The sequence below is a fragment of the Myotis myotis genome, unplaced genomic scaffold (genome assembly GCF_014108235.1).
Source record: "Myotis myotis isolate mMyoMyo1 unplaced genomic scaffold, mMyoMyo1.p scaffold_m19_p_10, whole genome shotgun sequence".
NCBI lineage: Eukaryota > Metazoa > Chordata > Mammalia > Chiroptera > Vespertilionidae > Myotis > Myotis myotis.
In genome coordinates, this window is record NW_023416314.1 from 36,797,430 (window position 1) to 36,824,387 (window position 26,958).

Sequence of the window (26,958 nt, forward strand, 5' to 3'; positions counted from 1 at the left end):
TATTCAAATATTTAAGAAATAATACTAATAGCCTTGGCCGGTGGTGTTCAGTGGTTAGAGTGACAGCCTGCACACGGAAGGGTCACAAGTTTGATTCCCAGTCTAGAGTTTTGTACCTGGGTTGCAGGTTCAATCCCCTGTCCTGGTCAGGGCTCGTGCTGAAAGCAACCAGTCAGTGTCTCTCTTTTACATCAATGTTTGTCTCTCCCCCGCCCCCTCCCTTCCACTCTCTAAAAATCAATAGGGAAAAATATCCTCTGGTGAGGATTAACTAAAAATAAATAAATAAATAAATGACACTAATATTATACCAACTCAAAAAAAAAAAAAAAAAGGAAAGAACACTTCCCAGCTGATTTTTGAGGCCAGAAAAGTTCTCATATAAAACTTCACAAAGATAGTACAGAACAAAATTTACAGATCAATATCATCTACAAACTTAGACATAAAAATCCTTAATGAAATATTAGCAAATTGAATCAATCAATGTAAACAGGATGATACATCATGAGAAAGTAAGGTGTATACCAGTAATGCAAGATGGATATTTCATATAAAAACTAGTATAATCCCATATTAAAATAAAAAAAAGCATATTTGACAAAAGTCAACACCCCTTTATAATAAATGTCTGGGCTAACTAGGAATAGGGATTAAACTTCCTCAATCTGATAAAATATATTTACAATAAACCTACTGCCAATATCATTTTTAATGGGGAAGCAATGAATATTTTCCCTGTAAGATCAGAAATAAGGCAAGGATATCTGCTCTCACAACTTCTATTCAGCATTGTGCTGGAGATCATAGCCAGTTTAATAAGATAAATGACAGCTATAAAGGAATAAATAAAACTTCTGATTTGCAGATATGATTATTTAAATTAAAAAACACTAAGGAATCAAACAACAAACAAACCTATTGAAAATAATAAGTGGGTTAAGTAGTCGCTCAGGATATAAGGTCAATATACAGAGAAATTAATTGTAAGACTTTATATTACCAATGAATAATTGGTAAAATTTTAAAAATCTAAATGCCATTTATAACAACATAAAACCTGAAAACTACGAATGTTTGCTGAGAGAAGACCCAAATAAATGGAGCAATACACCACATTCATGAATTAGAAAACCTAATATCCTAGGTATTTGTTGTCCTAAAATCCAGTTGACCTACAAATTCCACTCAAGAGCAATAAAAAATCCCCTTCCTCCTGACAGAAGATAAAGCTCATGTGTGCAGCTATTTCTTCAAGATTGAAATTACATTCAGGGTAAAAAAATAACCGAGTTCTGGGCTTACCACTTTGGATTCTCACTTTCTTCTAGATTTTGGCTACACAGTTCCTCCCTTATTGTAAATTCTTACATCATTTAAGATATTTTCTTGGTTTTGTATATTATCCAGTTTTTAATTTGTCTTTGGTAAGAGTCAAATTCCCAGATCCATTGCTAGAAGACCTCTCCACCTTCTATTTTTTCTATTAGCTAGATAAAAATTATTTTTTGAGTACTTACTATGTGACAACACTGTATCTAGTGGCAAGCAAGACAAAGTCTCTGACCATAAGAACCTCCTATTCTAATAGAGGAGTGTTCATTATTTCTCTCTTTTTCTTGTGTTCATTTTTTAAGGCAATGGTTGTGAAGTGCATGAACTTGAAGAGAATGTTAATTTCTGTCTTCTGAGGGCTTCCCTGGGGGGTTGGAACCTCACACAATAGACTCTTCGATTCCAGCAGCATGCTGAATTGCATGACCATGATAAAGTTTGCACAAAGTCTGGGATAGGGAGAACTAGAGGGAAAGAACCTGAGATGGTAAGTGAGGGACTAACATTTTAAATATAACGAGGATTTCACTACATGACCAACAGAGATTGGAGAGGTGACATTTGAAAACTCCGTGTGTTTCTCTTTTCTATCCCACAGATACTGGAAGTATAAGATACAAAGGGAGAAAAAGTGAGAAAGGAGACGATAACTCTGCAGCCAAGCCATCTCCTTCCCAAGCTGGGAAAAGCCCAGAGCCTCCAGCAGCCCCTCCCCAGGTTTAACCAGGATAAAAGGCATTGAACCATAGTCAGTCCAGGAAGCCACCGAGCCTGCTACAGATGACCTTAGACAACCAGTGCCCACTGAGAAGGCCTTTGAATCCACCCCAGCACTCACCTAGAAGGCCAACAGAGGCCACCCTCCAAACTGCAGTGCCAGAGGCAAAGGGCCCAGCAGTTTCCTCCATAGACACCCCTCACCCTAAAACAACCCAAAAAGACTCCCACTGTTGAATACTCCCAAGAATCCTGTTCTATGATGTTTTCCACCACATCCAACATGTCCTTCTCCTTTGGGCTCTCTTCAAAGAATGAGCCACATCTTGCCCCCTTCTGATTCTTCCTCTCTGTGCCTGAGGGTGGTGACGGTGGGGAGTGGTCAAGAAGGGAGTGCAGAAGAGCATTGGAAGCTCGATGGAGCACGTCTAGTCTAGCCTTTCTATAAAGGCTGCAGCTCCAGGGTGTAGGCAAGAGGGAAAACAGCTGCTGTGGTCTTGGAGCTGGAGCGCATTCTTCCCTGGATGATACGGGTTTTTCTCATCCGAACCCTTCATGGCAGCCCTGCTAATGGGCGGCGGCGGTGAACTTCCGCATGTAAATAAAGGCAACCTTTCAGGAAGACAGAAGGTAAGTGGAGTATGTATTCTTTGTACCCTTCTGTGATGACTCAGGCTGGCAAAGACTAGGGGATAAGTGCAAAAGGGATGCCATCCTGGGTCAGAAAATGAGAGGTGGCCTGGGCATGTTAGGGGCAAAGATTTTATCCACAGGCTTCTTTGTGATCTAGTGTGAAGTGGGATGCTTCCTAATAGTTTGCTGTTGGCTGATTCCCCAATGGAAAGAGGGCATAATTTCATGCGTATTCCTTGAAGGGAAACTACAACTTAGAACAAGCAGCTGGAGCCCCTTCTGTGTGGGATCCCAATAGTAGAAGCAGTGAATTGAGTTCCACTAGGTGACCTTCACCTATTCACACTTACCTGAGCCTCAGTATCCCCATCTATACGATGATGGTGTAGGGGCAGACCACTGTAGCACCTTCCCCCAGGCCCAGGCTTATCCTGGACTGACTGTGGAGGCAGGTAACCACTCGGGGGGGGGGGGGGGTGGCGGCAGACAGTCTAGGACAGCAACATGACCATCCCAGAAGGCTGGGCTATGGTTTGGGGCCTGCGTTTTCACAACCATCCCTCCCTCTCCCACAGGCAGCTGCAGAGAACAGGAATAGTACTCCCTGTGGGTCGGTTGGGCACCTAGACGCTAAACACCTGGGTGTGTGAGGGCAAGCAGGACTTGGCTCTGCTGAAGTATCAGGGGGACCCTGAGGCAGATCACAGACACACCCACTTCAAGGGGATTCTCCCCTGTCACCTCACTAGGCACTCATCCCGGCCACAGCCCCAAATCACACCTTCCCTCTCTGAAGCCCCCAGCTCCAGACCTGCCCAGGTCATGGCCAAACTTGGTTGTTCCATCCTGGTGTCAAAGTAGCATTTTATAGGCACCCACTGGATGTAGGGATTTAACCCAAAGAGACATTGTTCGTGGCGTTCTCAATGATTTCTTGATGAACCAAGGAGATGTTTCTGGCAGGATTCCGGGGCCACTCTGGCTCCACTGGCCCTGGTGAAGGCTCAGAAGCCAGTCCCTCCTTGACCTCCTGCCCACGCACACTTAGGTCCTCACCTCCCAGGCCAAAGCCCAGCATTTCTCTGCTATCTGCCCTTGTCTCAGCCAGTCTTTTAAGTCTCTTTCAAGCACACCTTGGGCTCAGACACCCCTCCCCCCAGGCCCAGACCAGCTTGGCCCTGTACACAGACCAAGGAGAGAGTTACACAGCCAACAGGGCCCTGTCCCCACAGACTCTTTCCCTCCTCCTCCCATTAGAGACACTCCCAGGCCAGAAGGTGAAACACATGCTTTATGACCTGAGGTGGTCAGGAAAGGGGCTCAGCACTCACACTGCGATAGAGAGAGGGGTCCGTCTCCTCCACCCCAGCTGAGAGTCCTGGACTTACAGGAATTCAACTAGTCCAGTCCTTAGGTGTCAGAATACTCTTGATTCGGTTGGTTTGGTCTGGTTGCTCCCAGGATGGAGAATTAGGGTGTCCTCTTGATTCCCGGTCCCAGTGCGCACAGAAAGCCAAAGGAGGTCGCATGGCCGGGCTGGTCTGGGATGAGAGAAGCATGCACGGAGCACAGGCTCTTACAACCGGGAAGGCCACAGCCAGGACCGAATCCTACCCGCGGGCCTTAGGGGTGTTGGAAGGGTGCTCTGCACCCCAGCAAGGCCACCTCACTGGAAGGAGGACCAGAGTCCAAGCTGGTGCTGTCACTGGTGGCTGGCCGACCCAGCTTTCCTGCCCGATGGCAAAGGTCTTCACCCAGCTGCCACCTGAGGTGCAGGCACAGAGCCAGTGCCGCCTCCACACTGTTCACTTGCCACTCCGGGAGCCCCGCTGTTTGCTCATGGCCGTGAGCATCTGGCTGATATAGGAAGTCAGGAGGTCATCCATCTTGTAGCCCTGGAGACAGTGGCAAGATGATAAACAGTGCAAAAAGGACAGGCCCAGCCCACGCAGACCCAGCTCCCAGAGAAGTGCAGTAGGCAGCACCCTGGACAAGGCAACTCTCATCCACTCTGGATTCGGTCCCCCCAGCTGCACAGTGGAGGGGCTGGATTCCTCCAGGATGTCTACGGTTCTAAGCTGTATGACCCCACATGAAGGCCTAGCTTGCGGGTCCCTCACATCCTGGAAGCCTACCCCCAAGAATGACTCTAAAGGCTACTAGTGAAGCTATGCCTTGGAAATTGAGTCCAGGAAGCCTCGTTGCTAACGGTTTTACTGTTGAACTCAGAGCTGAAGGCTCACTCCCCAGGTACTAAAGGCACTCAAACAATAGTTACTGCAGGTGGGGTCTGTTCCTCAGCCCCAGATTAAGCCTCTTCTCCCAGACCTAAAGCTGAGCCTCAAAATGACCTGACCGTGGCCCCAACCTGACTTGATCCTGGCCCCAGGCCAAGCCACACACTCCCCATGTTTGCTCCAGGGCCTGGAGAGCGGCTGAAGCTTTAGTGCGGCAGGGGCGCCCACCAGGCCTGGAAAGGAGCTCTCACCAGCGACGTCTCACAGAGCAGCTTGCTCCCGCGCACCAGGTTCCCAATGGTGATGTGGAAGTAGGTGTTGCCGCTGCTCCAGTTGGAGATCTTGGTGAAGGGGTGCGTGGTCAAGATGTCCTGCGGGAACAGAAGGTCTGAGGTTGCACAGCCTGGACTCTCTGGCCTCACTCCCTTCAGCTCCAGCCCACAGACACCACCATAGGAAGGGCCTGGGGCCCTGGAAAGACGAGCAGGAGGGTAGAGGCTAGCTCTGCCAGAGTGCTGCTGGGGAGGCAGAGGCCTTCCTGCTCCACGTATGGGTTGGAACCAGCAGGCAGGACACCCAAGGGAGTCAGGAGACTGCTGGGATGTGGGACTGGGAGTGGACATGTCGGAGGCCTAAAGGGACTGAAACTGTGGTCCTGGGTGAGAGAGTCCAGGGAAAGTCTAGGAAAGAGACAAGAAGACGACAGTGAGGAGGGGGGGCGCTGGGGGAGGGGGGCGGGCTAGAAGGGGTCAATGGGGGAAAAGGAGGACATATGTAATACTTTAAAAAGAAAGATGAAAAAGAAAAGACAGGACAGAACCTTGGGGAGCACAGTGTTATGGGATGGATAGAGAGGAAGCCCACAGTAGGGTCTGAGAGGAAAACCAGGCAAACACGGAGCCAAGAGGAAGGCAGGGGTCACTGGCGCCCGCAGTGCAGCTGTCTTCCTGTGCACGTGGTAGGTCTGTGCTTCCTGGTCCCCTGGATGGGACTGCTTGGCCCATAAATGTGAGCATTAGTCACCCCAGCACAGCCTGCCATGCTGCCCACGACAGGCAGAGAGCATGTAGGAAGGACAGAGTGGATGGTAGCATCCAATGATGCTGACAGGCAAGTACTAAGGAGTTCCCTGGGTTTAGTAACAAGGCGTTAGTAACTAGCAGAGCCGTTTGGATGGAGCTGATGAGGGTCAGGAAGTAGACGGAACAAGCACAGCCTCTCAAGATGTGTGGCCACGAGGGCAGGTGACGTGAGGGTGGAGGCTGGCAGGGGCTTTATTAGGGGTGCAGACAGAGCAGCCTGCCCCTGCCTGCTCTGCCCTGTCTCTGCTCACCTTGGTCCTGGGATCAATGAGGCTGACCCCATACTTGTTGATGGCAATCAAGAGGATCTCCGGGAAGTTTGGCTCCGTAGTTTGCTAGTAAAGAAAGTAAAAAATCATCAGGTGGGGACCCAGAGCAGGAAAAGCTGTGTGCATCTGGGGCAGAATAAAGACGCTCCAGCTGGGATTAAGTTGACCTCTCCTGCCAACGCGGTGCCAGGGGGGCAGGGTGCTGGCAGCCCTGCCATGCCACCTTGACAAGAGCACCCACAGATTATCCTCTGAGAGTCTGGCCTGTTTACACATCTGCTTCCCTCCAGGCTGAGGTCTTGTCCCTCTGTGTCCAGCACCGAGCCCAGGGCTCAGCACTTAGCGAGACACCCGGTTGAGACAGGTCCTGAGCTCTCCTCTCCAGGCCAGGGCAGGCGCAGAGGCCGCCGCTGCTCCCCACGGTCCTGGGGAGGAGTCCCTGTCTTCTCGGCCCCCTCCCCCCCACCTCCCTCCTCTCTGAGAAGCCGCCCACAGCGTACCTTCACCTCGAAGAAGGCTGAGCCAAAGGTGGGCCACTTGAAGATGACCTTCAGGAAGGCCAGCTTGGCCTCCTCCTTGGACTTCCCCGCGTGCTTGTTGAAGTAGGCGACGATGGACTGCAGGGGGAGGCTGGGTCAGTCCTCTCCCCTGCCCCTCCCCCATCTGCTCTGTCAGCAGCTGTCATGGGTCTTGGAGGGCCAGGCAAAGGATGGGGTCCTGGAGCCATGAGGAGCTGCCTCCTTATCCCAGTTAGTGGATTGCTGCCCTCCCTCCCCTCCCCCAAGCAAGCAGGCCAAAGAGTAGCAATCAAGTAAAGCCAGGACACCACAGACATCATGGTAACCACGGTAACCAGGACGGAACATTATTGCAAAGTGGCCTTTGCCTGACTCCTTTGCCTGAAAGACTGGAGACTAAAGCAAGTGGAGAGGGAGTGGGAAGGTGACCCTATGACACGCGGGGCCACAGGAGACGCTTCCCTGGGCTGTTGGCTGCTCCTTGGCCCCTGGGGTGCCCGGAAACCCATTGTGGGGGACCTTATTCCCACCGCCTCCCTCATGCTCACCCGCTTCCAGTCGTCAGGTGAGACCTGCCGGATGAGGTCCTGGGGCACCAGCTCCCGCAGCAGCTTTGGGATACTGGGGAAGTAGGACTTGTCTTCTTCGAACTTGACCCTGTAGATCAGCGCCCCCAGCTGCAGCACCTCTTCCCGCGTGCACTTGTGGTAGCCTCGGAGATACTTGGGCAACTCCTGCCAGAGACAGAAAAGGTCACAGGGAAGCAGGGACGTCTTCCCTACCACCCTGAAGCTGGGTCCACCTGCTTCTCCAGCCTCCTTAAGGGGAAATGGCACAGGGCAGGACAACAGCAATTGTGCCTGCACAGGTTCAGCATGTTGCAGTTCAAAACAGAGTTGCGTGGGAATAGTATGTCATTTCCCCCTCATAACAGTCCAGTGGGGTGAGCAGTCCCATTTCAAAAACGCAGAAACTCAAGAGTGACCAACTGGTGAACCTGAGACAATTCACCAGCCCGCCCAGGCCTGTCCTTCTGTGGGAAAAGCCTCTCAGCCAGCCTCCTTCCACTGATCCCTTGAGACTGGCTGGTTTCAGCAGCAGCACCAGCCCATTCCGCACCTTAAACTTCCAGACCCAGAGCCAGAGTAACTGAGGATGAAGGGTAACTCAAAAACAAAGATGAATCCTCTAGAGCAGGGGTCCTCAAACTTTTTAAATGGGGGGCGAGTTCACTGTCCCTCAGACCGTTGGAGAGCCGGACTATAGTTTAAAAAAAAACTAGTCGGCTGCTAAGCAACAGGCAGCGGCGGCAAAAACACCCAGCGGGCCGGATAAATGTTTTCGGCGGGCCGCATGTGGCCTGTGGGCCGTAGTTTGAGGGCCAGCACCACCCACAGGCTCCTGGAGCCTTGAAGCTCTCTTGTGTAAAGCGTAGGGAAACGGAGGCTAGCCTGAGGACACAGGGCAAATCAGAAACCCAAGTCAATGGTGACCCACCTACCTTTTCACGTACTCACTCATATACTCATCCACGCTACCACTTATCTGCTCATCTATACCCACTCATCCATCCATCTACCCAGCCATATGGGTCTACCCACACATCTGTTTCCATCCATTTCCCTATTTTTTCATCCATCCACCTACCAACCCTCCTACCCACTTACCCATTCACCCATCCATTCACCGATATCCAATTCAAAAATTCATTTACCATCCATCCTTCCCCCATCCATTCACAGAGTCACCTACTCACCCACCCATCAAGCCAACATCTACTTATTGAGCATCAACTATGAGCTGAGCCCTATAAGCAACAACATATATCCTCCTTACTCTCGTTGAACTTATAGGCAAAGCAAGAACAGACATTATCACATCAAACCAATGTACAATCCCAATCTTTGAAGGAAATATTCCCAGTGCTATGAGAACACAGAACAAAGTGACTTGATAGAGTCTCAGGGACAGTGAAGACTTCCCTTAAGATGATTCATAGAAAACAGCATGGAGATTCCGCAAAAAATTAAAAATAGAACTGCCTTCTGACCCAGCAATTTTACTTCTGGGTCTAGTATATCCAAAGAAACCCAAAACACTAATTTGAAAGAATATATGCACCCCTATGTTCATTGCAGTGTTATTTACAATAAGCAAGCTATGAAAGCAACCCACATGCCCATCAGTAGACGATTGGATAAAAAAGCTGTAGTACATATACACAATGGAATATTTCCCCCCAAAACCCCACACATTTGCAACAGCATGGATGAGGGTATTATCCTAAGTGAAATAAGGCAGTCAGAGAAAGACAAATAACATATGATTTCACTTACATGTGGAATCTAAAGAACAAAATAAACCAATAGAAACAGACTCCCAAATACAAGGAACAGACTGGTGGTTGCCAGAGGGGTGGGAGATTAGAGGACTGGGTGAAAAAGGTGAAGGGACTGAGAGGCACAGATTGGCGGTTACAAAATAGTCATGGGGATCTAAAGCACAGCATAGGAAGTTACTAACACTGTAATAACTAGGCATGCTGCCAGGTGGCTACTGAAAATGCTGGACGGGAGGGACACTTTGTAAAGTATGTGACTAGCCACTATGCTGTACACCTGGAGCTAATACAAAATACTACTGAATGTAAAGTGTAATTGAGAAAATGACACATCCGATGATGGAATCCACATCCAAAAGCTCAGCAGGTAAAGAGGAAGAGACCGGAGAGAGGAGCATCCCAGAGGAGAGAGCAGGACAAATCTCTCCCCAGGGCTGTGCCGGTACAGCCCCGCCCGGCAAGGACACAGGTCTCCGCTTCCACAGGCGCACAGGCCGCACGCCGCACGCGGAGGCCACAGCCGCAGAGCGGCGCTGGCGGCTCACCTGGTAGTAGTGGAAGATGGAATCCGCCATGGGGTCCTTCCCTGGCACCGTGGTGGTCCACAGCTTCTTCATGAAGAACACCTGGTAGGTGAGCGAGGGCACGATTCCTGCGGCAGAGGGCAGCCCGGTGTCACCCAAAGGTCCCAGGACAAGATGTGCCCATGCCCAGCACCAGCCCCCGAGGAGACCCTCTGGGTATGACATTGAGCCAGCCCCCACCCTGCTCCGGGCCTCGGATGCACCCAGGACCCAGCCTCACGTTACCATCCTTGACGGGCCGTGCTTTCTTTATCCAGTCTGTCAGGTGTCGGACAAAGTCAAAGAAGAAGTCATTCTCAGGCACGCTGATGACCTAAGGACATGGCCATTCTAGTCCTCTCACTTTAGCTGGAGCAATACTGTCTTCTGACTTCCCCACCCCAGGACCTGGTGGCCCCTTCTCCACAGACTCCCTCTGGCAGCCAGAAGGGGTGTCCGTGTACCAGCCCCACCCTGCCCGACCGTGCCTGCTGAGTGTCTCCAGAACACAGCCTGCACAGAGGGACAGTCACTCCATTCTGTCATTCAGCAAAGATCTGCTGAACGCTGCTCTGGGCCCCGGGAAAAGGCTGAGAACGAGGCCCAGTCCCTGCCTTGCACATTCTGCGGCATCCACGTCCTGCTCCTCCTGCAGGCTCTAAGCCAGCTGTTCTCAACCTGTGGGTTTCGACCCCTTTGGGGGTCGAACGACCCTTTCACAGGGGTCGCCTAAGACCATCGGAAAACACATATATAATTACATATTGTTTTTGTGATTAATCACTATGCTTTAATTATGTTCAATTTGTAACAATGAAAATACATCCTGCATATCAGGTATTTACATTACGATTCATAACAGTAGCAACATTACAGTTATGAAATAGCAACGAAAATAATTTTGTGGTTGGGGGTCACCACAACATGAGGAACTGTATTAAAGGGTCGCGGCATTAGGAAGGTTGAGAACCACTGCTCTAAGCGATCCTGGGTCCAGGACCTCACTGAGACCCCTCTGAGCCCCGTGTCAGGCACAGGGACAGTCATGAAGTGAGGAGACAGACATGGATGCACCGGGAGCTGGAGCGAATGGGAGGGCGCACTTATCTGCCCGAGCTGGTCAGGGAAGCCTTCCCAGGGGAAGGGGCCTGACCCTGGGCCTTCGGCCCCGTGCGCAGAGAAGCGGGGAGCAATGTGGGACCTGCGCTGTGGAGGCAGACCCACCTAGATCTAGCCCCTTCTGTGTGACCTTAGATAGGTTCCCCTTTCTCAGCCCGGCTCTGTGACCTGTCAGGTGGGGATGATGGCCCTCTCGTCAAGGGTCAGTTCAAGGATTAATGGCCTCAGCCGGCAGCTGAGGGAGATGTGTGCTGGGTGCAGGGAGGGGCCTGGTGTGAGGCTAGCTGTGCAGTGCCCGGAGGAGAGACTTTGGGGCAGCTGCTGCCTGTAAGGGGGCACCCGGGGATGCCACATACAGGAGCACCTCTCTCTTCCCCTCTTTCCCTCCCTCCCTCCTTTGTTCCCTCCCCCTGCTGCCCCATGAGTTGCTACGGCTTCAGCAAATGTCCCAACCAACAGACCAAGCGCAGGCAAGGCTCGCCACCCACCTTGTCTGCAATTTTGACAAAGAGACTGAAGCCCTCCGAGGACTTGAGGAGCAGCCGGGCGGCGATGTTCTGGCAGAAGTCCTTGGCCTTGGTGCTGGACTCCACCTCGAAGGCCTGGGGGAGGGGGCTCACTTGGCTCTGGCTGTGCCTCCAAGGAGACCGACCCCCTCCCATGCAAGACACCCCCCTCCGAGGGGGCTCCCGGGGTCCAGAGCTCGGCACAGCATTTATGAAAAGAACAAGGCTGCTAACTCCTGTCCGGGTTTCCCAGATCGTCCTCCCCTGAGCAGGACTCAGCCTGGGCCTCAGGGCCCTGGGCCTGCTGAGCAAGCCTGAGTGATGGTGGAGGAGCACAGAGGGCAGGGGCAGGGGGTGGGGCGACTGGAAGGAGAGAGACGGGAGGAGGAAGAGAGCAAATTTCAGAAAAAGGGGGGAGGAGAAAAGAGGGGAGACAGCCCAGAGGGGGCTGGGGGGGACCGCGGAGTCTGGGGAAGGAGGAGGAGTGTGATGAGAGAGGGGCCTCCATGTGACCTTCCGCTGGAGGGGACAGAAAAGGGTCTCAGAGAGTTTTGTCCTGTGTCTGGCATCGTGTTGTGGCATTTCTGAGTCTCTAGTCTCTAGGCAAGTTTTAAAACTGCTTTTCAGACAGAAAGTTTCAATGTTGGACGCATTTATCTGAACGAGACGCTGATGGGGTCAGGAGTGGACACCAGGAGGCAGCCTGGCCGAATGGGCGGGACAGGAAGACAAAAGGGACCTTTGGACAAGGGGACAGGGTGGTGGGGACCCCCAATCAGGCCAGGTGCGGGGAGGGAGGGAGGAAGGTCTGAGGAAAGTGGCCCAGGGAGGGGGCACCACACTGAGCTCAGCTCCAGGGAGAAGGCACTTTGTTCCAAGGCCAGGCCTCCCTGGGGGGGGGGGGGGGGGAGCGGGGACCTTCTCAAGGAAGCTGCTCACCGGAACCCAGAGGCTCCTGACCCAGGGGTCGGTGCCCACCTGACTGAGCTCTGACTCCACGAGGGGCAGGAGGAAGGGGCAAACGTGGGGATGGCGGAGGGGAGGACTCGGACTGCCCCCCGTTCCCCCAAGGGCACTCATGAAGGTGTTTCGGGCCGTCCCCGAACCAAGCAGCCGGTGGCCCTCACCTCGTCGGTGTCGTCGGGAAAGTAGACCTTGTGGAATATCTGGGTGGTTTTGTGCTGGATGGCCTCCACCTCCACCAGGTGTGGGGGGTACTTCCGGGACCCATTTCTAAAAGCCGGGGGTGAAGGGGACACAGTCAGGGGCCAGCTGGCGCATGACGCGAGGAACCGAGGGAGCTTTTGGAGACGGAACGCGCACTTCAATCCCCGTCCATCCGTCTTACCAGGTGACAGTCACGAAACCTCTCAGAGCCTCCAGTTGCCCATCTGTACAATGGGCTAGCAGTGCCCACCGCATAGGGCTAGGAGGGACCGAATGAAGGGAAGGGTGCAGGTGGGCTTTTCAGAGTATGAAGTGCGGTCAGGCGTCTGCCTCCCTGACAGACTTGAAGGCATGAGCCAAGCCCTTCTGAGCAACCAGACTCAACTGGGTTCGAACGGGCACTGGGTGCTGCAACCTTTGTTGATCTGACCGCTGTAGTGCCCCAGGGATAGTCCCAATTGCTGTGGTCATTTCCTCACCCCAAGGGGGCTCGCCCTACAAACCTGGTGTGGCCGGGAGCCCATCCCAATGCCTGCCCCCCAGCTCTGTGCCATTGCCTCTGCCCCTGGGGCTGCTGTACCTCAAGGCTTTCTGGAGCCGCTGCAGGCAGTCGATGGCGAGGGGGCAGTGCTTCCGGGACTGCAGGAAGCGCTGCACGTGGGGCAGGAGGATGTTGCTGGGGGGGAAGAGGCCCGTGCACAGCCAGAGCAGCTCCCAGCCCCGCTCCTCGCTGTACCTGCAGGAAGAGGGGTGGTGTCCAGCCGGGTACCACGGCCCCACCACGGAGTCTGAGCACCACCCGGGCTGCACACCCCTCAGCTCCTCACCACAGCAGCACACGCCTGGCCTGACCTCCACCCCTGTCAGAAGAGAACCAATGGACCCACCTCCCTGACAGCTCAATCCAATTAGTGCTACTCAAAGTGTAGTCAGCTGAACCATGAGGGGCCAGTGACAGCCACAGGGAGATAAGATGCTCATGCCAGAATGAAAATCAGCTGTGTCACCAAGTACTTTGGTTCAACTAAGATTTATTTTTTTCAGCAAGACTTTCCTATGAAGGAAGAAGTGTGTGATTTGTTCTGGCAGAAGCTCTCCTACTCTTTGAATAGCGCTAAGTTAGAACAGCCGCCGGGCTCCCTCAGACACCATTCTGAGCTCCTGTGTCTGACAGGGGGGAATCTTGGAGGGCTCCTAGGAGGAGGTGGCATTTGGTCTAGGCCAGTGGTCGGCAAACTCATTAGTCAACAGAGCCAAATATCAACAGTACAACGGTTGAAATTTCTTTTGAGAGCCAAATTTTTTAAACTTAAACTATATAGGTAGGTACATTGTTATTAACTTAATTAGGGTACTCCTAAGGCTTAGGAAGAGCCACACTCAAGGGGCCAAAGAGCCACATGTGGCTCGCGAGCCCCAGTTTCCCGACCACGGGTCTAGGCTTTGAAGGATGAGAAAAATTCTGAGATGCGAAGGAGATGAAAAGTTTTCCAGGCTGTGGTTATGGCACGTACAGAGGTTTGTCAGTGTGAAGAGATCTGATGTATGGCTCTTGAGAAAGAGTTGTAGAGAGTGACACCGCTGGGGAGGGAGTCGGGGGTCTGGGCATAAGGGGAGATGGTAGGGCTTCTCTCAGGCTCTGAGACTAACGTGCCCGACCGCCCATGCCTGCAGCTGTATGGCCCAGCAGGGGAAGAAGGTGATACCCTCTGGGACCCAGCACCTTTAGCCCATGAGCGTTTTAAGCCAGAGCTTCCAACTGACACCTAGCCCAGCCCGAACCAGAGATGGGACACTTGCTCATGAGCTGACCCTGCAGCTGACAGCAGAGTCTGGGCTGGGCAGGAGGATCCAGAGGAGGCTCAAGCAGGGAGTGGCAGGAGCTAGGCCAGTGGTTCTCAACCTTCCTAATGCCGCGACCCTTTAATACAGTTCCTCATGTTGTGGTGACCCCCAGTGTCATTGTTACAAATGGAACATAATTAAAGCATAGTGATTAATCACAAAAACAATATGTAGTTATATATGTGTTTTCCGATGGTCTTAGGCGACCCCCGTGAAAGGGTCGTTCGACCCCCAAAGGGGTCGCGACCCACAGGTTGAGAACCGCTGTGCTAGGAGGAGCTGGGCCTGTTAAACTTGGGGAAGGACAGGCTCAGAGGGCACAGCCGCACCTCTTGGTTCTTGACCCCCCTGAGGGGGAGGTAGGACATGAGCCTGAGGGTGGCGCCCCGCCCTGAGGGAGGGAGCTCCCCATCACAGTGGGTGCATGACCTTTAGGATGCCCTGCAGCTGGAGCACTAGGGATGGGCCTGCCCCTTTACCTGCCCACAGCCCCAGGCTCACCTGATGTGGTTGTCGGTCAGCTGCTTCAGGATCTGCACGTATACCTCGTCCTTGAGGGGCTCGGCCTTCAGGGCTCCCTCAAAGATCTGGTCGGTGAGCTCGTTGACGGAGCGCATCCTCTTGGATGGGTAGTCGCCCATGTACTTGAGCACGGCTGCGGGGGGCGGGGGGAGGGCGTCAAGGAAGGGCTTGTGGCCGCGGGGGCGGCCCTGGGCCCCAGACTACGCACTTAGGAAATGGGCATCGCTTTCCCACCCTGCTGTCCTTGTCCACCGCCCACCCTCCCTCCTCAACTCCTGCGGCCGCCTCCTTAGGCCCCCAGTCCTCTATCCGAAGTGCTCGCAGCACCAGGAGGCACGGTCCAACTCACTAATCTGTGCCAGCCCTGCCCAGGGGCCCCCATGGCCTCAGGACACAGTCCAGGCCTCTTCGCAGGACTGGAACCCTCCGTGAGCCAGCCCACATCTTGAGAGTCCCTTCTTGGACCTGCCCGCCAGCTGTGTCCTGGAACACCTGCTCTGTTCTGCCTCGGGGCCTTGGTGCAGGCTGCTCCCTGTGTCTGGAACACTCCCCACCTGTCTCCCCTTTGGCTAAGAAAGTCCTACTCAGTTTTCAGGTATCAGCCAAGAAACCACTTCCTCCAGGAAGCCCTCCCTGCCCTCCTCCAAGGCTGGGTCAGGTCACTGCACTGCCAACCCCATCACAGCACTGATCCCGGTCAGCATGTCTCCCCTGAGGCCCGGGACTGGGTCTGGTCACCACTGTGTCTCGATGCCTGGCCCAGCACATGGCAACAGTACTGTCAACTGAATAACAGGCAGAAGAGACGATCGTGCGGTGGCTCCTTGCACACTGTAAGGTGCCGGCACATGGATGGAGGTGCTCCATCAGCATCCCGCCACATCTGCCCAGTACCCAACTGAACCCCCGAGGGAAGCAGGTGTCTAGATGGAAACCCTGCCCTGCGGTCCCCTCCCTGCGCCCCACCCCGTCGGTGCGGATACCGATGAAGGCCATGCAGGCCTCCTGCGAGAGCTCCTCGCTGCCCAGGATCTTCTTGAGCAGTGCCTGCTTCAGCGGCTCCCGCGTGTGGCTCCACAGCCGGTCCTTCCCTCGGGCCTTGGACACCATCACACGGCTCAGGGTGTGCTTGGGTGGGGGCCTGGCAGGCACAGGGACAGTCAGCGCTAACAGGCACCAAGCTGTGAGACCCACCCCCATCCAGCCCCATCGCTGGAGGTCAGGGGTCAGGAACAGGCCCTGCTCTTCCCTGCGGCCCTGTGACCCGGGGCAGTGCCAGCCTCGCCTTCTCTGCTGGAAAATGAAGGTTCTGACATCTGTGCCCAGACAGCCCTGCCCCTCCCACCTCCTCTCTCCTCTCCTCTCTGCTCCGCCCTGGCACGGGCTCTTCCCGAGTCACCCCTACACAGCTCAGCGAGAGGCCACCTCCTCCAGGAAGCCTCGCCTCTGCCCCAGCAGCCCCGCCACCTGCTGGGTACACAGAGTCACAGCTCCTGCTTGTGTGCCCACCTCCCCACCAGGACTGCGAGTCATGAGTGCCCAGGATCCCGCCTGGGGTGGCACAGTCACCTTCTCTCAGATGAAGGAAGGATAAGATGACACATAGAAGGGTCATCTCGAGGACAAAAACGGTCCCCTGCTCCCTCTGACCCAGACCCTGCTCAGAGGTGAGGTTGCTTTGTGATGCCCCCACCAGAGCCTCAGAAGCCTGCTGTTTGCCAGGCCCCTCTCCAGGTCCCTGCCCGGCCCCTCTCCCCCTTCTCCTGCCCGGTCACCTGAAGTAGTCATAGGAGAACTCCTCTAGGGTGTAGGGCTTGGCGCGCACCTCAGGCTCCGGCGCTCGCAGCTGCAAGAGCCGGATCACATCCTGCCGCTGGTCAGGGGTCATGGTGACCAGGGCCTAGAGACCAAGAGGTGGGGCTGAGGTCAGCTCTCCACCTGGGGCCCTGGGATCCACTCGACAAAACCCAGAGCCCTCACAGGGGGGGAGGGGGACAGGGAGACTGTTACTCAGGGACTCAGGGGGCCCTGTGCCCATTCTCAGCCTGGCAGCCCCTCTGCTCCTTGCATCTCTGAAGCTGCTACTGCCTCCAGGCTGCTGGGCTCAGGACCCTTCCCTCGGTGCCCTGGGTCTGAACCCAGTCGGGTCAGTCAGAAAGGCCGGACAGGGCGGGAGGGAACAGTGAGAACTGCTCAGGGAGCTGCTTGGAGAAGCTGAGCTCTGAGTTCTCAGTGCTGCGCGCAAGTGGAGTCCAAAGAAGCAGGGCCTCCCTCCCCAGCTCTGCCCCCACTGCCCTTCCGGTCAGAGCCAGGTGCCGTCCTGCCCCCTCTCCTCCCCCCTGCCCCTGGGCACTTCCTCACTGAGGCACTCTCAGGCCCCTCTCCAGGCGTGACAGCTGCCCCAGCTTTAAGTCTGTGGTCCCAGAGGACCCCCAGCTCGTCTTCACGGAGCTGCAGGCCAGGTGTCTATTGTCATCCCTCCCTCAGACGTGGAAAGACGATAAGGAGGGGTTCAGGGGCGCCGTCCACATACCACGATCTCCCGCAGCGGCATGGTGACCGTGGGCATGACATACACGCAGTCGGTGGGGAAGTCCCCACGCTGCTTGGTCCGCTCGTTGATGCCGTTGGCCCAGCCGGAGTTCATGACCTGCTCTCCCGTGTCGTGGTCCAGGATGATGAGGTCTCCCTTCGCGAAGCTGAGGAAGCCCGACTCCTCGCCCGCTGGGAGGCCGTGGTGAGAGGGGCCGCATGGGGGCAGAGGGAGACTCTGGGTTAAAACATCTTTCTTTCTCCTCACACGGACAACCTGAGACCCTGTCATGTCTGCTCACTAGCCACCCCGCCTCCACCTTGCCATTGCCCTCCACGCAGACATGGCCATCAGAGTGGCCAGTCTCCTGCTCCAACGCCTTCTGTGGCTCCCCAATGCCCTTAGCAGAAAGCCCACACTCCCTGACATGCTCGTAAGGCCTGTCGGGGGCTGCCTTCCTGACATCTTCCACCTCCAGGCCCCTTCCTCTCCCTCCCCCATTCCAGCCAAACCAAACTCTGCAGATCCCAGACATGTACCTTCTCCACCCCTGTGCTTGGCCTGTGATCTGCTCTCTGCCTCAAACATTCACACCCGTGTTTGTCCCCATACCCCAGGCTGCCTGGGGCCGCTCTTCTGGGGTCCCACAGCCACTGGCTTCCCTGGTCACTGCACTGTCTGCCCTGCTCCTGCCCCTGCCCCTGCCCCTGCCCCCATTGAGGGCGGGGTCAGGGCCCACTGCCCCTCTGTCTTTCCACTGCTCTGCCCAGGGCCTAGGAGGCTCAGGATGCTCAGTGAGGTGCTACTTCTGTCATCATCTGAAGATGGGGGTATTTGGAGACACCGAGGAGGAACCCCTACTCCCCTGGAGGAGGTGCCAGGGGTAAGTATTCAAGACCAGGAAGGGAGGGAGAGAGGGAGAGAGTCCCCACAGAGCGCAGACAGGAGGCAGAGTTCGGCTCTTTGTTCAGTCGGAGCCAAGAGTATCTGGGGAAGGAGGGGTAACAGGCCAGGCCAAGGCCAAGGCCAAGGGGGGTGACCTGCTTGATGCCCCTGACCCCGGTGCCTGGCAGCCCATGCCAGGAGCCACTCACCAGGGTTGGGGTTGTCCTGTAGGGCCACCACGTACTTAGACCTCTTCCGGAGCCCCTCCAGAAAGGTGACCACGAGGTCACGGATGTCCTCGGCGTTGCTGGAGGTGAAGGTATACTCATCCCCCTTGATGGTGGCCAGCGTGAAGCTGGGGGCTGTGAGTTTGGCTCCCCTGCAGGACCAACACGGAGAACAGGGCCCCGCCGGGGTCAGTCCTGCCCAGCCCGGGTGACACGAAGCGCAGCCCAGTTCAGAGCAGCCCAGCGAGAGCAAGACGCGGCACTCCCTGAAGAGACCAAGGCCAGCGCAGTCAGGCTTGGCCCGGCCAGGGAGAGGCTGGCCTAGCCAGGGTGAGGCGCCGCCCAGGTCTCACACGGCTCAGCCTGCGTCAGACGTGGCCGGCCTGCAGCAGCCCAGCCCATGTCCCTTTTGTTGTCTAATTCCTACTCAGCCTTTAGTCTCAGCCCAGATACCCCTTCCTCCAGGAAGCCTTCCTTGCCCTCCCACAGCCCTCATGACCCTCATCCTGCTTTACCATGACCTGCTCAATATCCATCTCCCCTCTCGCCTGAAGCTTCAAAGGGGGAGGACTATCCAGTCACCACTGCATCCTGTGTGCCTGGCACATGCCTGCTCAGAGCTGGCCAGGCCCAACCCTGCCCACAGCGACACAGCCCAGAGAACGCCAGTCTATTCCAGGAGCCCATCTGTCTGTCTGTGTGTCCCTCTGCCCCTCCTCAGTTCGGACAGAGCTGAATCAGGACCCTGTCGGGTCTTTGCGCAGCTTCGACAACTCCCTGCTCTGCAGGAAGCGGGGTGCGGGGTGGGACTGACCTGCTGCTGGACACGGCCATGATCTCGGGGAAGGACAGCTCCAGGAGCACCTGCTCCTGCTCATCCACGAAGTAGACACCCGTCCAGTTGACGGCCACGATGACGTCGTTTTTGGGGAGGCTGGGGCCTGGGGCAGAGACCGAGGCTCTGAGAGGGAGGCCTCCCCTCTCCTGGGCCCAGCCCTGCCCAATCCTCCCAACCACCAGGGCAGAGGGTATATTGCCTTCCATTTTACAGAAATGGGAACTGAGCCCCAGACCATGGCCTCCCACGGCCAAAGCCCCGCGTGCGGTGGGGGAGGTGCTGGGACCAGGGCCCTGGGTGTGAGTAGTGCCACGGGTCTTCGTGCAGCTGCGGACAAGTCCCGCCCTGCGGTGAGGCGGGGTGCGGGTGGGGCTTGGACTCACCGAGCCCCAAGGCTCCCTCCAGCCTGACAACTGGTGGTTCTGTGAAGCCCGAGGCCTGGCATGGAGCAGGTGCCCCCAGATGACACCCCCAGGACGGCTGAGCTAATGGAAGTGAGCAGGTGGCCACATCCACTCTCAGCTTCATGGAGTCAGCCAGCCCCTGCTCTGGGCCACCCTCTCCTGTAGGTGCTCTAATGATCTCCATGCCCATCCAGTTGTTCAACCCACTGTGCCGCTGAGCACCTACTGTGTGCCACAGAGCCCAACTGGACTGTGGGAGGTGGGACCCACTCAGCGCACTGGCCTGGAGAGACCCGCAGCCCCGCAGGCAGGAGCCTGGCTGACTGGGGCACCTGTTTCCGGCCTCGCCCTATTGTGGCCGCAGTGAGGGTGGAAGAGGGCATGGAGGCAGGAGGGCTGCGGGTACCTGAGAATTTGTAGGCTTCGTAAAACCTGGAGAAGAGCAAGGGCCACTTGAAGCGGGCGTAATTGACCACGTCCTCCTTGACCTTCTGGGAATCAGTTCTCCTCTGGGCATAAATCCCCTGGAGGGGGACAGACCAGGACAGGGGACAAAGGGACAGACCAGGACAGGGGACAAAAGACGTCACGTGTGCTCTGCCCGGAACTCACATGTCCCTGTCCCCAGGCCAGGAGTGGCCCAGGGCTGCGGTGCCCTCCTGTGCATCATGGCCTCACCCATCCCATCAGCCCCAGCCACCCGTCACCTGCCCTCCCCTGACTCCATCGATGTTACACTTGCTAGGGAAGCGAGGGTCCCGCCTGCGGGGAGCTCCCAATGCACTCGAGTGACAGAAAAGCCCCCGGCTGCAGCCAGGGCAGGTGCAGGGAATGGACGGGCCAGCAGCCGATGGGGGTGAGGGGTGATGGAGAGGAGGTGGCCAAGGAGAGAGACAGAGGGATGGAGGGAGAACAGTGTCTTTCCTGGAGGGGAGGGAGGGCGTCAGTGCTGAGCCCAGCCTAGATGTGGAGGGGGTGCAGGGGGCATCAGGGGGAGGCTGGGTGGAAAGTGGCGAGGGCCTGAGAGACCGTTGGTCTGTGAAGCCCTCTGGCAACTGTGTGCAAAGGTAATTCTGCTCTTATACAACCAGGGCCTGGAGGTGGGGAGGCCTGGGGTCCCCTCCAGCAGCCAGGGTTCCCCACCCGCTCCCCAGCAGGCCACCCCGCTCTACTTGGGCAGCCCCTTCGCCTGACAGGGAGCTACTCAGGGCTGGTTATGGGCCTGGGGCTAGGGGGCCTGTCCCTAAAGCTCCCCAGGCAGGAAGGTGGGCCAGGGCTCCCGCAGGCAGGACGGAGGGTGCCCTTCCTGGGAGCTCCCCAACACGCACCAGCGCCCCTGAGCTGCAGCTCTAGAGAGCACCTGTGTAAGGCCAGGACGGGACCCCCACCAGCCCTGCACCCGGCTTTCCTCATGGGCCACAGGGCTGGATGTGAGCCATCTCTGTATCCCTGGAACCCAGGCCAGAGCGGATGACAGAGACAGACGAGAACCGATGTGCACAGTGGAGGAAGGCAGGTGGCTGGGAAGCAGGAGGCCAAGGGTGCCAGCCTGTCCCCTGCAGCCTGTGGGCGGACGTGTCAGGTGAGAGCTGTGATGTCTTTGATCCCCCAGGTGCTACTTCCTGGCCTCGACCACCAGAGAGCCCCCCTCTTCCCAGAGCCTCCCCAGCCCCCCTACCTTCTTGTGAGCAGCAATGGCCAGCTGGGCCCACTTCTCGAGCGTCTTCAGGGGCGTGATCTCGCGGTCAGGGATGTAGGTGGGCACGAGGTTTAGGAGGCGCTCCAGAATCATCTCGGAGCCGTAGTCCACAAAGTACTGCTGGGAGGCCAGCTCGGCCAGGTCGTCCTCCTGAGGTGGGGTTGGGGTGTGTGCGGAGACCTCATTCACACACCCTCCGGGAAGCCCTTGCCCATGACCGAAGCCCGGGGCCCTGCCTCCTGGGCCCTCAGCCCCTGGCCTTTGCACCCTGAGCTCTCACCGATTCACCAGGAGAGCTTGTCTGGTTGGTGGAACCATGAGTTCTTGAGGGCAGGGCCACATTCTTGCCTTCTCCTGGGTCCTCTCAGCACCAGAGGTACCGAGCTGACCCAGAGGGACCAGCCAGCCCATTGGTCATGGGTCAGCCACTACATCCTCAACCCAGTAAGATAACTGGGGCTGGCAAACACCAGAACAGGCAGGGACTGCCCTGGAGAGTGGGGGACCTGATACCGCTGGAGACAGCAAGTGAAGGGAGTGTGTCACCGTTACCAACTCCATCACCATCACCATCACACCCCCAGGACAGTCAGAGTATTGAACAACCCATAGGCTACAGTGCAGAGGCTCCAGAGAGCCAGCTGGGCACTGGGCAGTTGCCCCTTCTCTGCCCATGGTTGGTGCATGGCAGCACCCGTGATGCCTGCCTGGGGTTCCCCAGGCTCTGGCAGCAGGGGCAGCAAAGAAAGGCTCTTGGGAGCTTCAGAGGCAATGGATATTTCCCAACTAGTTCAAAGTATTTCAGGATTTTAGCGGTGGACACGGCTGTCCTGATACCTCCTTCCTGAACATCAACTCACCACCACCATCAGCAACACCATCATCATCGTCACTACCCTCACACCTACCCCTACACCATCACTACTTCTACCGTCGCCACCACCAACCGTCCCCTTCATTTCCACCATCTCCATCCTCCTCCCTCCATCATAATCACCAACGGAATCACAGGTACCATGAGAGCCGTCATCACCATCATCAAAAACAAAACAACCACACCGCTCCTGTCCACAGAAGGAGATAGAAGGTTCCACGTGTGCAAACTCTGTTCTCATGAGTGGATCTCTTGATCCTTCAGAGTGGAGCTTCCTAGACTAACTCAGCACAGCAAGCGTGAAGCAGCCACCACAGAGGTGCGGGAGCCTCCCACTGGCAGAGTCCGGGCTGTGCTTCAAAGCCCTGGCTGCTGTGGGCAGCGTTACCTCCGGGAGGAGCGAGGAGCATGCCCGCCCTCCGTCAGGCTAACCTCCGCATTAGCTAGTGGCGGATCCCAGACAGTAAACACTCAGCCCGAATTCGAATTCAGAAAACAGGCAGCCGCGAGCCAAGCAAGATCAGCCGGGAGACTCGGAAGATTCGCTCGCACTCACCTTCTCACACCTGTACTCCCCAAACTTGACGCCTCGTACCACCTGCTGGTAGATGAGATTGGTGGCCACGTTGTCTTCTGAGGGGTTGTGCCAGGGTGTGAAGACCTCTTTGCGGAAGAAGAGCCGCCATGGGGCATTGCGCTCCTGGGCACCCTGCTCCTTGGCATACTGCTCACACTGGGAGATGGCATCCATGACGTGGTCACTGCCGCTGCCCAGGGAGGACACCTGTAGGCAGAGGTCACCCAGTGGGAAGGTGAGCCAGCAGGAAGGACTACAAAGAGCCACCAACTGTGCCAACTGCTCTCGGGTGCCAAACCGAGGCTCAGAGAGAAGCAGGGAGGTGCCCAGGTCACTCTGGAGGCAGGCCAGCACAGGACCCCTGGGCCCCAGGCATGGGCTCTGAGCCAGCACAGCCACGGGAGCTCCCATTTCCTAGAGCAAGCCTTTTGGGAAACTCGGATGCACAAACGGCCCCTGAAAACACAAGAGTATCCATCTGTACAGCAGAAAAATCCAGATAAATTGTGTTGGACACGTGGTTCCGTCCCGGACCTGCAGGGTGGGGGCACCTCCGCTGGGTGTGATGTTGCTGGGTGTGGAGGTAAAATCAGCCATCCCCAGGCCCAGCGCCACAGAGAAGGCTCCTGCCTAGACGTGGCATTGGCCATTAAGAGTGAAAAGAAACGGCCACAGCAACCTGATGAGGAGTTATATCCGCATTTTAGGTGAGAAAATGAATCTCGGAGAGCCGCGTGGCTGCAGGACCCGGCAGCCTGTCTCCGGCACCGGGGGGCGGGGGGGTGGGGGACTGACGCGGCCTTGCTACATATGACTGAAGTGAGTTCTGGGTTTCAACACTGTTCTGTTGGACTTTTCTTTAGGGGCTTAAGAGGGCTCCGCAATCCTAAAGAATTGGCGGGAGCTAGTTACCACCAGCTAACAGAGAACCAGGGCCCTGGAAGTAAGTTACTGTGCAAGGTGGCCAGTAGGTGGCAGCACTGAGCCGGAAACCTGTGGGCAGCCCCGGGCGGAGCTGCTACAGGGCTGGCCATACCTTATCAAACAGGGCAATGTAGAGGGAGAACCCGAAGCGGTCCTTGAGGGAGATCTTGTCGGCCAGCGCGTTGCAGAGCTCCTTGGCCGTGGTGGCCGAGTCCGTCAGCAGGGTCTTGGTGGTCCCATCCATGAATGTCACAGGCAACATAATGGGCTTCTTGGACTTGGTGGCCTGAAAGTGACCAAGGAGCGTTGGTGGGGATCCTTTCACTTCAGACCACCTGGCCCCTCTGGGCTCCTGGCTCCCTGCTGCCTAGGAGGTTGGAGTTTCCCCCAAGGCCCCCAGACCCCAGCATCTCACCCAGTCATTGTATGTCCCGGGTCACAGGTCCCCAGGGAGCCCTGCTGTGCTCCCCAACTCGATGGCAACATTAGGGCCCCTGAGCCAGTCCCTGGGGCTGGGAGGTTAGGCACTGCCACACACCAGGGGCTTCTGCCCTCATGTCCCAAACCCTCACAGGACCCTGTGACACGAGTACCGTTGCAGCCAATGAAGCCACTGAGGCGCAGTGGGAAGCCCTGCCTGAATCACTTTGACCATGAAGCCAACGGATGGAGTCGCTCATCGGCTGGGGGTTCTGTTCCAATAGGCCTGGGCTTCCAGAACTTAAGGGTGAGGAGCCCAGAATCCCAAAGCGGGGACTTTTCTGGGCACCGGAGACACGTACACACACACACACACACACACACACACACACACACACACACACGTGCGCGCGCACACGCACACACTCACACACACGCACGTGCGCACGCCTGGTGGGGGGGTGCACCTGCAGCTCCAGCCAGCTGGGCGGCTGTGTCCGTGTCCCGTTGACGAAGGTCCTCCGGAGCCGCTCCTCACAGTACGGGGCGTAGCCAGGCGGTCCCCCGTGGATGAAGTTCCGCAGGAACTGCAGACGAGGACCAGCTGAGGGCCCCACTCTGGCCTCCCGCCCGGGCCATCAGAGCAGCCTCGCTGGGTCTCCTGCCTCCAATCCCTCCACCCACGCTCAGGACCTGCTTTCCAAGGCGTGTCTCCCCCGGCCCTCCCGTGCCTTCCATGGCTCCCCGCTGCCCTCAGAATGAAGTCCACATACATCATCTTGGCAACAGGGCCACCACCCCCCAGACCTGTCAAGTCTCAGCCATGCCTCTTGCCTCACCCCACACACTGTACCCCCTCTGCACCTAGCTTAACTGCTCCTCCTCCTCCAGGCCCCTCCCTGACGAGTGCTTCCCTCTTCACAGCACTGGCCGCCAGGCTGTCCCCGGTTCTGTCTGTCCCCAGCACCCAGGGCCTGGCACCAAGGAGCCGGCAAGGAAGAGGCCTGAGAGGAACTAAAGCACCTGCTCGAACACAGTATGGAGAGGGGCCCGAGATGCTGTCACACTCAGCCTCCTCACACACAAAACTGGTTGAGGGGAGAACGGCGTGAAGTTCTGGGTGCCTGGGCGGCGGGGACAGGAAGACGGGCCTGGTAGCCGCTGTGAGGCCCCATGAGATGATGCGGGCAGGGCCTCACCCCTCGGCGCTCCGTCCCCTGCTCTCTCCCAGCTCCCCTTCCCGCCCAGGAGTCCAGGCGCCCGCCCTACCTTCACGAACTTCTCAGAGGGGGCGAAGCAGCCCACACAGAGAGACATGAGGATCCAGCCCCGGGCGTAGCTGCTCTTGGAGGGGTTGTGGGTGAGCTGCTTGCTGATCTGGCAGTAGATCTCATCCCTGGGCACGTGGGGAGGCAGGAAGGGAGACGGCTCAGAGGAAAGTCCCCAGCAGGTGGGACACCCAGGCCTTCCTCTGCTACTTGACCAAGACCATCCAAGAAGAGGCAGAGAGGGGCCGGGTGAGGACGGCCGGGCCCAGGCCTGGGGAAGCGGGTCTGCTTTGGAGACGGGCTCACCAGGCACGGAGCCCTTCCTAACGCCAGTCAGACCCACGGACAGTCCCCGTGATCCTGAGGGGGGGGCACATATCCTGCTCTGGGGCACAGCGGCCACAGCCACTGGTGACCACTCTGATGAGGTGCGCAGGCCCCGCCCCAGCCTCGTCCCTCACCAGCTGGGTGGCCGAGGCAGGAGAGTTCACCTTTCTGAGCCCAGCCCACGGTCATGAGAGCAGGTGCAATTGCTACTAATGGCAACTGGCAGAACAGAAGCAGCAAAAACATCTGGGGACTCTCTCTGTGGGGCGGAATGAGCAACTTTGACCTTCTCTCAATACATCTCTGTAACGTTAGAATATTCAAGTGGTCGGGTATTGCTTTTGTAATCAGATGACAGCAATGAAGGTGGGCTTTTGCTTTCATTTCAAAGGGAAACGGTAGTACCTTCCTTACAGGACTGCTGTGCAGAAAATGAGCCGAGGCTTACAAGGCACCTAGCACAGAACCCTCAGTCACCACCACCTGTCACTGCTGGCTGCGGCTGAGACCACTCACTGCCTGCCTGCTCAGGGCCAAGTGCCAGCTGCGGTGATAATGTGGCCACCAGGGGGCGCCCGCGGCTCTTTCCCTCTCAGAAAGGCAGGCCGAGGTGGAAAGGGGAGACGACCTAATTCATTCAGTGGCTCCCAATTTTGAGAGTTAACCAACCAATGCAACTTCAAAATAAATTCTGGACGCTGCTCACTCTTCATCATGACAAATAAGGACATTTAAAACACACCACACACACACAACCTGCCCATTATCTAGGTCACAATTATTTCATACAACAAAGGTAATTTTCATATTCAAAAAGGAGGAAGGCTGAAGTCTCAGAACAAAGAACAGGCCTCCAAATAAATCAAATTTAGTTTTAGAAACACCCTTATCTTTTCCATCTTGTCAGGAACCAATGAAAACTTTATCACCGGCAGCTGGGAGTCCTTGACCCCCATCACTTTATGGACCTACGGGGACACCTGGACCGAGAAAAGGGAAGGACCAGCTGTGGTCCTTCGGGGAGTCAATATCCCAGCCTCCGACTCTTGCCCGGGGCTCTGGCCACTGTGTTCTCTGGAAGTAACCACTGTAGGTCTACTCTTGAGACAACTGGGCCACAAATTCTGC

General features: G+C 56.4%; 1 protein-coding gene across 1 annotated transcript in view; it reads right to left on the minus strand.

Moving 5' to 3' along the window:
• Positions 1-322: 322 nt before the first annotated feature.
• The window catches only part of MYO7A (myosin VIIA), an 84,433-nt gene continuing 57,797 nt past the window's right edge, over positions 323-26,958 (minus strand). Inside the window, exons 28-49 of the mRNA XM_036324888.1 lie at positions 25,505-25,631; positions 24,703-24,822; positions 23,928-24,101; positions 22,871-23,098; positions 21,420-21,590; positions 20,148-20,265; positions 19,314-19,440; positions 18,482-18,651; positions 17,388-17,578; positions 16,630-16,754; positions 15,838-15,995; positions 14,834-14,987; positions 13,068-13,223; positions 12,448-12,553; positions 11,303-11,416; positions 9,942-10,029; positions 9,678-9,784; positions 7,340-7,525; positions 6,774-6,890; positions 6,256-6,339; positions 5,174-5,293; positions 323-4,580 (exon numbers count right to left, since the gene is read on the minus strand). Of these exons, the coding sequence (XP_036180781.1) occupies positions 4,491-4,580; positions 5,174-5,293; positions 6,256-6,339; positions 6,774-6,890; positions 7,340-7,525; positions 9,678-9,784; positions 9,942-10,029; positions 11,303-11,416; positions 12,448-12,553; positions 13,068-13,223; positions 14,834-14,987; positions 15,838-15,995; positions 16,630-16,754; positions 17,388-17,578; positions 18,482-18,651; positions 19,314-19,440; positions 20,148-20,265; positions 21,420-21,590; positions 22,871-23,098; positions 23,928-24,101; positions 24,703-24,822; positions 25,505-25,631 (3,031 nt within the window). The 3' untranslated portion in view covers positions 323-4,490. The remainder of the gene's footprint in view (positions 4,581-5,173; positions 5,294-6,255; positions 6,340-6,773; positions 6,891-7,339; positions 7,526-9,677; positions 9,785-9,941; positions 10,030-11,302; positions 11,417-12,447; positions 12,554-13,067; positions 13,224-14,833; positions 14,988-15,837; positions 15,996-16,629; positions 16,755-17,387; positions 17,579-18,481; positions 18,652-19,313; positions 19,441-20,147; positions 20,266-21,419; positions 21,591-22,870; positions 23,099-23,927; positions 24,102-24,702; positions 24,823-25,504; positions 25,632-26,958) is intronic.